The sequence below is a fragment of the Ammospiza caudacuta genome, chromosome 6, assembly GCF_027887145.1.
Source record: "Ammospiza caudacuta isolate bAmmCau1 chromosome 6, bAmmCau1.pri, whole genome shotgun sequence".
NCBI classification, from domain to species: domain Eukaryota; kingdom Metazoa; phylum Chordata; class Aves; order Passeriformes; family Passerellidae; genus Ammospiza; species Ammospiza caudacuta.
In genome coordinates, this window is record NC_080598.1 from 43070274 (window position 1) to 43081805 (window position 11532).

At 52.6% G+C, this 11532-nt stretch overlaps 1 protein-coding gene across 1 annotated transcript; it reads left to right on the forward strand.

The window, feature by feature from the left end:
- Positions 1–5561: 5561 nt before the first annotated feature.
- EIF2B2 (eukaryotic translation initiation factor 2B subunit beta) lies at positions 5562–11339 on the forward strand. The gene is made up of 8 exons (XM_058807255.1): positions 5562–5724; positions 6288–6408; positions 6931–7079; positions 7790–7953; positions 8227–8322; positions 9147–9284; positions 9924–9990; positions 10866–11339. Exons 1-8 carry the CDS (start codon positions 5562–5564, stop codon positions 11021–11023), a joined length of 1056 nt encoding a protein of 351 aa, XP_058663238.1. The 3' UTR covers positions 11024–11339.
- Positions 11340–11532: the final 193 nt, after the last annotated feature.

Sequence of the window (11532 nt, forward strand, 5' to 3'; positions counted from 1 at the left end):
CGCACTGGAGAGCCACACCACAGCCCCAAGCATACGTGGGCACCTACAGGTAAGCGTTCAGTCAGCAGCCCCGACAGCGAGCACAGCTACTGCGTCAAAACAGCAGCCCCATGCACACCAAGTGCCTGAGAGACCAGAGCAGGAGGCAGAGACAGAAATCACAGCACAGCTCACCCTGCTCTGCCCAAGCTCCTCTCCTGAAGCCCTGGGTGGGAGCTGCAGCTTTAAGTCCCAGAAAGCTTGCAGGAATTTCTCTCCAGTAGCTGTAGAGTGCTGTGCTTGGGAAAAACAAGGCTGAGAGCAGGACGGACTGGTGCAGCAGTGTGCATGGCCTTCTGCCACGGGTAGAGACAGAACAGCCTGGGCCCGCAGCAGATGGAGGCACAGGGAATGGCAACCGTGGGAGGGGTGAGATTCTCCCAGCAGGAGCTGAGCAGCCCTCTCCTCAGGAAAGACACAGAGGTTACTTTTCCACCAGAGAATCAAGCATATTCTGCACATTAATCACATTTCACCTACCCTGGGGAAAGGGCAGTGAGCACTGAACAAGAGGAGCGGCACACAGGCACAAACTGGCTGCTGCTCTGCTGCTGCTGCCCCTGCTCTCCAACTTTCCCAGCCCAGCCTGTCGGTGGGCAGGGGCTGCCAGGCGCTTCTCTCCCCTGCCAAACTGGAACCCAATCCACACCCAGCCCAGAGCCTCTGGCCGCTTATCATGTGGATGCAGTTCTCCTGCTTTTAGTTGTCATAATATTGACACAAAGCAAAATAATAGTGATGGCGAGACTCTGCCTGGCTCTGGAAGGCAAACAGGCAAGGAGACGGGGAGTAGCAGACTCCGCTATTGTGTGGGACAGGGCAGCAGCCAGGGCTGCTTCCCAGCTCTGCTCCTCAGCATCACTCCTGCTGATAAGAGGGGGATGTGGGATGCGGGCGGAGGGGGAATATAAGCTCCACAGCACACCCTCCCTGATGGGGAGAGTGGACGTGTGTATCGGCAGGGCTTCATCCCAGAGGCTTTCCTAGAATGTGGGTGGAGGAGTGGCTCATCTCTCCCTTTCCCTGAAACCTGGCAGCCGCTGAATAGCTGCCATCACCCTCAGCAGACAATGAGCAGAGCGAGCCCGGGGCCAGCTGCAGCGCAGGAGCAGAGGAACTGCGGGGAGCTGGCTGGTGACCAGGAAGCAGCCCAGACTGCTGGTGTCACGGACCCCTTGGTGACCACACGGCGTCCAGGCTGCACTTTGTCTCGCTCCAAGGGCCTGGCTTCCTGCAGCCACACCAGGTTTGCTCCGGGACTCCTCTGAAGCCAGCCCGGAGGGATGAGTCCCCAGCAGCACCTTCTCTGCAGCCCAGGCAGAGTGCCATGTGCCATGCACCCTCAAAGTGGTGGCAAGGCCACAGCCAACACCTGCATGGTGCCACTGGGTTTTCTGAGCACTTGTGCCTTTGGTGGCAGGGAAAAAAGCCAATGCCTTTTCAGGGTGTGAAGGTCCAGGACACTAATAGCAATGCTGAGGACAACAGATCCCACCCAGCTCTGTAGCGTGCTCTCTCATCCCTTGCTAGAGCTTGTTTTCCTACATGACATGCAGTGACTTCCCACACTTCCCTCACCTCTTCCTGACCAGCCTGGCCTTTGAACCAGCTGCCTCCAGCTGCCTTTATCACGAGGGGAGACCTGGGCTACTGCCATAGATGAATGAGCCGACGAGTGAGGCTCCACATCCAGGGGAGGCATTTGGACGCCAGCTTCCCATGCCTCTCCCAGGGGCTGGGAAGAGCAAGAGGCAGCCCAGCCTGCTCTGCTTCCACAACAAGCCCTGGAAAAACCTTCATGCTTCCCAGCCTTGGTCTCTATTTTTAAGGCTCCTAAAAGGAGGGGGGCGCAAATTACAAACTTGCTGGCAGGAGAGACGGTCCCTGGGCCGGATTCAGAACCGCCTACTCATTTTCCATAGGGATTGTGGACTCCATTGGTACCACAAGGGTCTGGCTATGGGCTTGGCCTGCCTGTGTGTGCTGTGCTGACGTGAGGATGAGACAGCAGCCATTTTCCAGGCAGCGACAAGCACACGTACACGCAGGCGGCCAAGCCAGGAGCTGCACCAAATCCTTTGCTAACCTGAGGTACTGAATCCATCCTGTCATTCCCCTCAGCAATCCCTGCCTGTCTCCCCTTGGCCACCCAGGCAGCCACAGCAGCCAGGCTTTCCTGAGCACGACCAGTTAGAGACAGCTGTTACAGAGTGATCAGCAGAACACGTGTCCTGGTACCTGCAGTGTCAAGCTGAATTTCAAGCATGCCAAAGCTGCGGATGACTCAGACAACGTGCGTGCGCCTGAACAGCCACAGAGCTCAGTCTTCCAGCTGCTCACGTACCTGCACTGGATCAGCAGCTGTTTGTTTGGGCTTTTTGTCTTCTTTCCCTGGAAGCTTGAGTTTTAAACATGCATTCCACACTCAGTTCAGCTCACCATTTCCGTCCCCTTCACTTACTAAGTGGCCTGGTTTCTCCCCTCTAGCACACAGAAAACACTGGTTTGGGCTCCCTTCAGCAGATTCATTCCTGCCTCTCCATCTGTGACTACAAAAGCTTTGGTCTTGCCTTGTTTTTGTCCCAGGCCTTTGAGCACAGGTTTTCTAAAGAGCAGTCAAATCACACCAAAGATACCTTAGTGCATCCTTCCCTTTAGACTGTGCTTTGTGTTCTCCCCACACCCACGCACTGTGATGTCCTTAATTCAGTCACTTGTGCTCAGCAAGTGGCTTAGGCACCCAGCAGTATACTGCTTCTTCCCATGTCACCCACCCAGCCTTCACAGTCCATGCTGAGCTGAGAGCCTGCCCTGCTGCTCCTGCTGGGCCATGGCTCAGCTGGCTCTGCTCTGCTGGCTCCTTCTCTTTGCCTGTGTTGAGCGTGAGCAGCTCACTTTGCTTACCCAACTCTTGCAGATGAGTCCAATTACTGGAGTTCAGCAAACCGATTCTCCTCCCTGGCATTTTATCCAGCCCACTTATCCACTGAGAGTTTCTAATCCAAACAGCCTCCCAGCACACGATGCTCCAGTGCTCCCAGGCTCTACCCAGCCTCTGTCCTGCCTTGTCCTCCCTCACATGAGCACTTGGGGGATGACATTCAGCCCCCAGGGATGCAGAATTCCCTGGCTGGAGGGAAGCAGTGTCTCCAGCAGTCAGCCCCGATGGTACAGAGCAGGATGCCATCCTGGCTAGGCTGGCTGCTCTCCAAGGAGGTGAGACAGTTTTCAGCTCCCCTGCAGGCCCATAAAACGTGCTGCCATGCTCAGCTGGCCAGCTCATTCCCTGCTCAGCTCTTTTGTGCACATGACCAGCACTGTCTGCACTGTGCCAGCCTCCTCGCTTGCTCGTGCACCAGCTGGGGAGCTGCAGGCACCAGCTCTGCCCAGGGTACACCCGGGAAGGGAAGGGAAAGGAAGGGAAGGCGGGTGGGCTGTGCAGGAGACAGCTCCCTGTGGCTGTGGCAGCAGAGGGGGGTCCTGCTCCATTACACCCAGCAGCTGTGGAGCAGCAGGTGAGTCTCCTTCCAGCTGTACAGGGCTGCACCTCCCCACCCCCATCCCTTCTGCACCCTGCCACAGCCTCAAGGCAGTGGGATTTTAGCAGACTACACCAGGGCATCAACATGCATCTTTCCTTCCCCACTTGCCCTACAGTCCCTGTGCTGACTTTGCTGCCCATCCTCCTCCTCAATGCCTCCTTTTCAGTCCTGCTGGGCAGTTCCTGTCTGACTCCTTGGGTCCTGCCAGCAGCAGCTGGCTGCTGACAGTTGGATGTCTCGCAGCCACGGTCCCTGTGAGCAGCCTGGGGTTTGCCTGCAGCTCTCCAGAGAGCCCCAGGCCTTGGCTCAGCTCAGCTCTGCAGAGCTAACGGCTCCGAAATCCCCATTCAGAGGCTTTCATTCATGAAACACAGGGCAGCAGACCAAGCACAGGACTCTGTCCCTCAAGGGACACCAGACTGCCAGCTGCCTAAACTGGCCGTGGCAGCAGTGCCCAGCAGAAAGTGCCACAGGGGAAAGAACAGAAACAGCACAAACGGGAAAAGCTCTGCAGCCTGGCAAAGCACTGGGAAAAAACTGTCCTGCAGTAGTTGTTGGGACCAAAGCAGGGAATGTAAACAGCCCAGCATCCACAAGGAGGTCATAACCTCAGAGCCCTGTTTCCCTTCCTCTTCTCCACCCTGCCTAATCTCCAAGAGCTGCTCTGTTTACTAGCAAGATAAGTAAACAAACAAAGGAAAGCTCCAACGCAGTGATTTTTATTTTTCTGGCCAATCTGCAGGTCCCAGTCTCTGGGTGCACATGTGGGAGCTGTTTCTGCACACCAAGGCAGCTGGCACACAGCCCTGCAGGACCAGCAGCAGGCAACTGATGGGCACAGTGCATGCCAGTAAGTGGCTGTGCACAGGGGCAAAGGGGAATGGGGTTTCCCTGCACAAATGCAGAGCTGGGCAGACCTTGCACCAGGGAGCCTCTGATTTACGCACTGTGGAAGAAAACACACGCCTAAATCTGGGAAGGAGGAGACAAGGCAGCGGGAACCAGGACAGGTCCAGCTGGGACAGTGGGGCCCAGCACAGTGGAGCCAACAGCTGGGCAAACCCTGTCACCCTCTACTGACTCTCTCCAGGGGTAAAGGATGGCACAAGCTCATCATGGAGTGAAGCTCTGACTCCTACCCAGGGCTGCACTCCCCGAGCACATCCAGCCAAACTCAGATGTGTGGCCCTTTGCCAGGCATGGGAGGCATACAGCGAGCTCCCTGCCCCAGGCTGCTGGGCTCTCTGGCTGCCAGGCAGGCAGGGGCATTGAGCAAGCAGAAGGAAAAGAGAGGTATGGAAGGACTCTCAGTCCCCTGCAGGCTTTGGGTGACAAATCACCTGCATTAAGTGCTCAGAGCCAGCACACCAGCTGTTGGTGTTTTGCTGGGGACCCAGGAGCCCCTGGACAGGAGCTGGCTGTAGGGTGAGTCCTAAGCTAACCAGATGAACAAAAGATGTCATGAACATAGGGCCTCACCATGAAGCAATCACTGAAAGCTTCCAACATAAACCTGTTTGCTTTTATTTCCTAATCTCAAACAACAGGACACAGACCAGAGCGATAGAGTAAAGCAGTAGAGCAATGAGAATTATTCCATGGCTCCAGGAACTAGACACAAAGGAGCTACATTCCTGCCTTATCCAGGGCCGGTTCTGGCTCTGCCAGCAAGAACAATTGGGCTGCCAGGAACTGCGCCTTTCCCAGCCCGTTTGATTTGGCCCTTCAGAGGCCGGCACTACGCGCTCCAAACCAAACCAAAGCAAACCCTCCCGTGCGCGCTCCAAAGCAAAGCAAACCAAACCCGCCCGTGCGCGCTCCCGGCGCTCCCACAGCCCCGGGCACGGCCCGGCCCCGGCCGCGGCACCGCCCACCGCCGGACGCGCCTCTCATTGGCCGAGCCGCCGCGGGGGGGCGGGCACAACTCCGCGACCTCCACCAATGGAACGGGGGGGGGGAGGAAGCGGAAGTGCCGCTGCCATGCCGGGCGCCGCGGAGCGCGGCTCGGAGCTCTCCGAGCAGATCGAGGCCTTCGCGGCGCGGCTGCGGCGCGGCGGGGAGCGGCCGCGCTCCGAGGACACGGCGCGGCAGACGCTCTCGCTGCTGCGGAAGATCGTGGGGCACGGGCGATGGAGCCGGGCCGGTGAGGGCCGGGCGGCGGCGGGCGGACGCAGGGCTTTCCCCGGGCGCTTGCGGCTCCCCCAGCGCCGGGAGGAGGCGGCGGCGGGGGCGAGCCGCGGGAGGGCAGCTGCGGCCCAGTCGCGGCTGTCTGGCGCGGAGGAATCAGCGCCCAGCGCGTTCGCAGTGGCTGCCCCGGCGCGGCGGAGCCCTTCCCGGCCTGCCGCGCTCACGGCCGCGGTACTGCGGAGCTGCCCTGCTCCAGCCGTGCTCTCCCCTCCGCGGCGGCAGTCCGAGCACGGGCCTTTCCAGCAGCACGCCGTTTTCTCTTTCAGAGGAAAGGCCAGATGCACTGCTGATGGCCTTCTCTTAGGTCTGTGTGGTGTCCAAGCGTTTCCGACTACAAAACCCACCAGTGGAACCGGCTGCTTCGTGAGGGCTCTCTGCTCGCCCCTTGCTGGTTTTTCTTGGTGCTGTGGTCCTTGTGCTGGAGCAGCTGCTGGCCCAGGGATATTGAGGGGGTGCGCTGGTTTGATGCTCACATGGGCTTGCTCTGGGCAGCGCTAACCAAGGCCCTCCCTCTTTTAGGGGAGCTCATGGATCTGATCCGGACAGAGGGCCAGAGGATGACAGCAGCTCAGCCGTCGGAGACAACAGTGGGCAACATGGTGCGACGGGTATTGAAGGTCATTCGTGAGGAATATGGCCGGTAAAGCGCCCTCCCTGTATCTCTCTGAAAACCCAGAACTGCCCTTTTAAGCTGCTTCTGTAAAACCCCTTAAGTTTCCATCAGCCCCTTTTCCCACCTCTCCTAGAGAGGGATTCAGGGAGTTTAACACCAAAGGAAACCTTGTTGTTTCCACTATGGATGGTGACATTTCCTCTTTAGAAACCCCTTGGTGTATGTGTTGTGAGTGCATGACAAGTCTGTGCCCTGGCCTTGGGTTGCTCTCTCTCTGTGCCTAGGGGGGTCCATCCCACTGGAGCAGTAGACTCGAGCCTGCTCCTTGTCTTTGGACAGCAGTGTTTGCACATGTCTTAAGAAGGCACTTTCTGGCAGAGATTTGGATGTTTTTCTGCCAAGACAGCTGTGGGAGGCTCTTTGGTGTGGCATGGTGTGCCTCCTGTGGGTGGTTTTCCTTCCTGTCTCTTCACATCCAGGTGTGCCAGCTCAGCCTGGCTGTGGCCCTGTGCTCTTTCCTGAGGCTGAAGAGGCCACTTCTCTCCACAGGCTTCACGGGCGCAGTGAGGAAAGTGACCAGCAAGAATCCCTGCACAAACTCCTGACTTCTGGAGGACTGAGCGAAGATTTCAGAACCCCTTATCCCTCCCTCAGAGCTAATGTTATTGAAGCTATTAATGAGATGCTAATTGAGCTAGGTACAGATGGGTCTGAATTGCTCCTGAGTGAAAATTCTTATCGGATGGGACTGATGGTTCCCCCTTCTTTAGGTGAAATAAAACAATAAGGATCTGGGAAGCTTAATCTGAAGGAACCAAGGGACTGAAGCCCTGCTGCTCCCATGAATTAGTTTTAAGTCCTCTTTGGCTTATGGGGAGATGGGTAGATTGTGGAAGGAGCAATATGGGGGGCTGTAGGCTGTGCTCTTGGTCTTCTGGGAAGTCTTGAGTCCTGTAAAGAAGAGTGTAAAGTGCACATATAACCTGACCCTTGTCACAAAGAACCATGATACAGTTTTCTTTTTCTGTGATTCTTGTGACAAATCAGGCACCCGACCCACCTTCTGAGGCCCAAGTTGCCCCCCTATTGAACTACAAAAGTGTTGAAGTTTTGTGGGTCTCATGGTTATCTGGAGCAGTGCTGACATAATCCCCTCTCCTCACAATGGAGTTTTCAGTACAGCTGTTGTTATATATAATGAGGGTATAGCTAGGGAGCATGGGGCATTCAAGGGCCAGCTTCTTGGTTCCACTCCATTGGCAAAAATAACGGAGAGAAACACTGCTTCTGCTCTCCCAGTGCTAATAACATTGCTTTAGTGAAAAATCTCTTGTTGTAGGACAGTCCTAGCAGCACAAGTGTTGCTTTTGCTGGCTGCCTTTACACCCACACGTTCCTTGTGTTCCAGAGGGCACGACTGATAACATTGCAATGCAGGCCCTGGAGCACATCCACTCCAATGAGGTGATCATGACCATTAGCTACTCGCGCACGGTCGAGGCCTTCCTGAAGGAAGCCGCTCGCAAGCGCAAGTTCCAGGTCATCGTGGCAGAGTGCGCGCCCTTCTGCCAGGTAAGGCCCACGCTGGCTGGACCCTGTTGTCCCGCATGTTCTTACTGAAGTCTTGTGTCTGGAATCAGGGTGAACATTATGGAAATTCCTCTGTAGTTGAGAGATTGGAGATAGCTCATTATCCTACCCCAGCATCCTTCAGTTGAAGGGCCGTGTTCAGGTTTCATCACTTGGTAGTTTTGCAATTCAGACAAGAATTGAGTGCTGATACCTTTACAGTTACACTGCAGGAGCTATGTCACAGGGAACCAATTGGATTCTCCCTCTTTTTAGGGTCATGAAATGGCTGTCCGACTGTCTAAAGAGGGTATTGAAACTACTGTCATGAGTGATGCAGCTATTTTTGCTGTCATGTCTCGAGTCAACAAGGTAAGGAGGGCTCCACTGGGGGAGGATTTCATGGCAGATTGGGTGCTTAGGCCTCTCAAATCAGCTGCAGGTCCTAGTAGTGATGATGTGTCTCTTTAATGAAGACTCAGAATTGTAATAGTCCCTGTTCATTGCTGGAGTGGAGATTCAGAGTCAGTATGATGACTGACTGAATGGTGACAGGTTTTTCTGGCTTAGTGGCTACACTTACAAGAGGGCCTCAAAGGATTAGCCTCAGTTTTTAAAGGAGATGGAACAAAAAGCAGCATTTCTAAAGGGAAGAAACGCCCCTTTGCCTGAAACAGAAGATGACTGATGAAGGGAATCATTAAGGTTTGTCTTGTTAAACAGACATGTTCTGTACTTTTAGAGATGAAAACCTGGCACCCCAAAATGGGGAGAATAAAAGTACTTGTAACATACTAAAATGCAGCCACATCAGTTCTTATCTATATATTTTGAGCTGTTTTATATTACTCCCTCAAGCATAACGCAAGGGAATTTTTGCAGTGAGTAGTCAAGTTACTTGTACAAAGCTTGTAGAAAAGGGACCACAGCCCAGTTTCTGCTTGGTGTTCCCTGCAGTAGAACATGTCTCCTGAAGTTCTCTGGGCTGGAGTCATGCTCTTGTTAGCGAGGAACTCAGTGAAGAGCCAGTGCCAGATGAAACAGATCAGGCATTCAGCTGCCCTAGAACTCCAGCTGCTGGCTGGCTCTACCGACACAGTCCTCCTCCAGCTCATCTGTCAGGGTCTGAGCCAGGAAGTGTTCCTTCCCCAGTTTGCTGTGGAACATGCTATCTAATTCTGATTTGCCCTTTTAAGGTCATCATTGGTACAAAGACAATCCTGGCCAATGGTGCCCTGATTGCTGTGAGTGGGACTCACACTCTGGCACTGGCAGCTAAACACCACTCCACTCCACTCATTGTGTGTGCCCCCATGTTCAAGCTTTCACCACAGGTAAGTACAGCAGCTCTTCAGGACTGTGCTTGCAGGGGCTTTTGCTTGTAGGAGCTTAGGGGGGGAGAGCACCATCTGTCAGTAAATGGGCCATCTCCCCCATCTAGCTTTGTTACTTCAGAGAGGAGATCCTTACCCAAATCTGGCACACCTCAGGATCTCCTTGAAGCACCTCTGCCACATGTGCAAAGCAGTACATTAGATATCAGGATGTAAACCACTGCCTAGACTGATGAGACTGGCATTGCCGCACTTATTTTTCCTCAACCATGACAGATTTCAGTTTATGCCATTAGTGTTGAAAGGCAGAGAATGCAGAATGAGACTCTTACACTCAGTACTTTTTCAATGTTGTCAATATGAAGTTGCAGACTGAGGAAGTCACTCCTCCAGTTCACTAGGCTTTGGTAAGGGCAGCCATGTCATAGAAGGCTCTAAAAGCTTTGGGGAAAAACCTTTCACCTGTAAATGTTAGAGAGGTTGTAGACACAGGCACTATGTCATTATTGTAAACAGACTTAATATCACCTGGCAAGTCATCTTCCTCTGCATTAATTCCTTCCAGTGCCAGGATCTGTTTTCACAAGGATAATCAGGTAGGACTTTTTTCCTCATCTTCCTGTCCTCCTTCTCATTTAGTTCCCTAATGAAGAAGATTCATTCCACAAGTTTGTGTCACCACAGGAGGTGCTGCCATTCACAGAAGGTACTGGTTATTCTTTATACATCTGGTCAAGCTGGTTCAGATTTTTTTTTTTTTGTAACTCATACAAAAAAATAAACATCAGAGCATGTTATAACCTTAGAGAGAAAATCCTTTTTTACTGTCTTTGACAGAAAAGAGTGCTGTGAACCATCCAGTTTGTAACTGTATATTACGTAGAGAAAAAGGATTTCTTTTAAACACTGTCTTGGCAGTTTTGCTTCTGCTCTGAAACTGTTTTATTATAGGATGGTGATAATGATGCCAGGTAGGTAGCAGTTTTCTGTGGGACAGGGCCGATGCCCAGCACCAAGGGCACCTTCCGTTCTTTCCTGTAACTTTTTGAAACTTTGTTACATGATACAGCCATTGAAACAAACAGTGTCTCTGCCATGGGCTTCCCACACAAGCACCATCTTCAGAAAGGCCTCAGTGCCCAAGCCCATTTTCAGTTAGCAAAGTCTCTTTCAAAGCCCCATTTCTATGTGACAAAGGGTTTTGAAATGAAGATAGCAGCTTGGCAGCAGATTTTACTTTTGGCCTTCTGAGCATTTCTTTAAATAATAACTTTGGCAGTATCAGGACTGTCTTACATATTGGTAGGGTTTTTTAGCAATTAGTCAGTCTACATCAGAAGGGATCTGGGGTTTCTACCAGCAAAAATGACCAGAAACAAAGTATTGCCATTCATTGAAGATTGCTGTATAGCTGTAATTTGATGACATCAGTGAAGAAGTCAGAAAGTATTCAGGATGTTCAGGTACTGACTTCGGGGTGGCGTGTGCATAGCCAGTTTGTTTAGGGACTCCAGAAGCTGTGCAAAAGACTAACTGTACTTTGAGTTGCTTTGACTGATATTGCTGCTACTCACTTCACAGGGGAGATCCTGGCAAAAATCAATGTTCACTGCCCAGTGTTTGACTACGTCCCTCCGGAGCTCATTACTCTCTTCATTTCTAACATTGGGGGTAACGCACCTTCCTACATCTACCGCCTGATGAGCGAGCTCTACCATCCCGATGACTATGAACTCTAATACTGTGAAGCACATCACTGTTCAGACTCTTTTACCTTTCTCTTTAGAAAGATACAACAGCTAATTAAAGTGTATGTTGCAAAGGCAAGTTGCTGTGGGGAGCCAGTGGGAATTTGCTCAGTAATGTCTTTTCTGCCCAAAAGCAAAAGAAGGCAGAGCTCTTGTACAGGTTTAAATCACATGCTGTGTGAGAAACCATGTGGAGCTCCTAACCCACTTTGATTTTGAAATAGCAAGGCATATGTGTAACTCTGGGGCAGCTAAGCTGTTACTTCAAAGTCTGCTGCAATAAAGGCTGTTGACAGTGATCTCACTGTTAAGCACATTTTCCATATGCAGTTGTTTTGTTTATTTAACTAGCAGGAGTTTTACCAGTGTAATCAGTTGCCTGCACTCACTGCATGATGCTGTGGTCGGCTTTACAGTGTGCTTTCACATGTAAATATGGTGGGACTAGGAACCCATCAACAGTTGTCTTCAAAATGGATTATTTAGCTATTGAGTTATTG

Coding starts and splice junctions, on each gene's coding strand:
- EIF2B2 (XM_058807255.1), top strand. CDS start 5,562: ATGCCGGGCGCCGCGGAGCGCGGCTCGGAGCTCTCCGAGCAGATCGAG. Junction 7,080..7,789: donor TGAGATGCTAATTGAGCTAG/GTACAGATGGGT, acceptor CTTGTGTTCCAG/AGGGCACGACTGATAACATT. Junction 7,954..8,226: donor AGTGCGCGCCCTTCTGCCAG/GTAAGGCCCACG, acceptor CCCTCTTTTTAG/GGTCATGAAATGGCTGTCCG.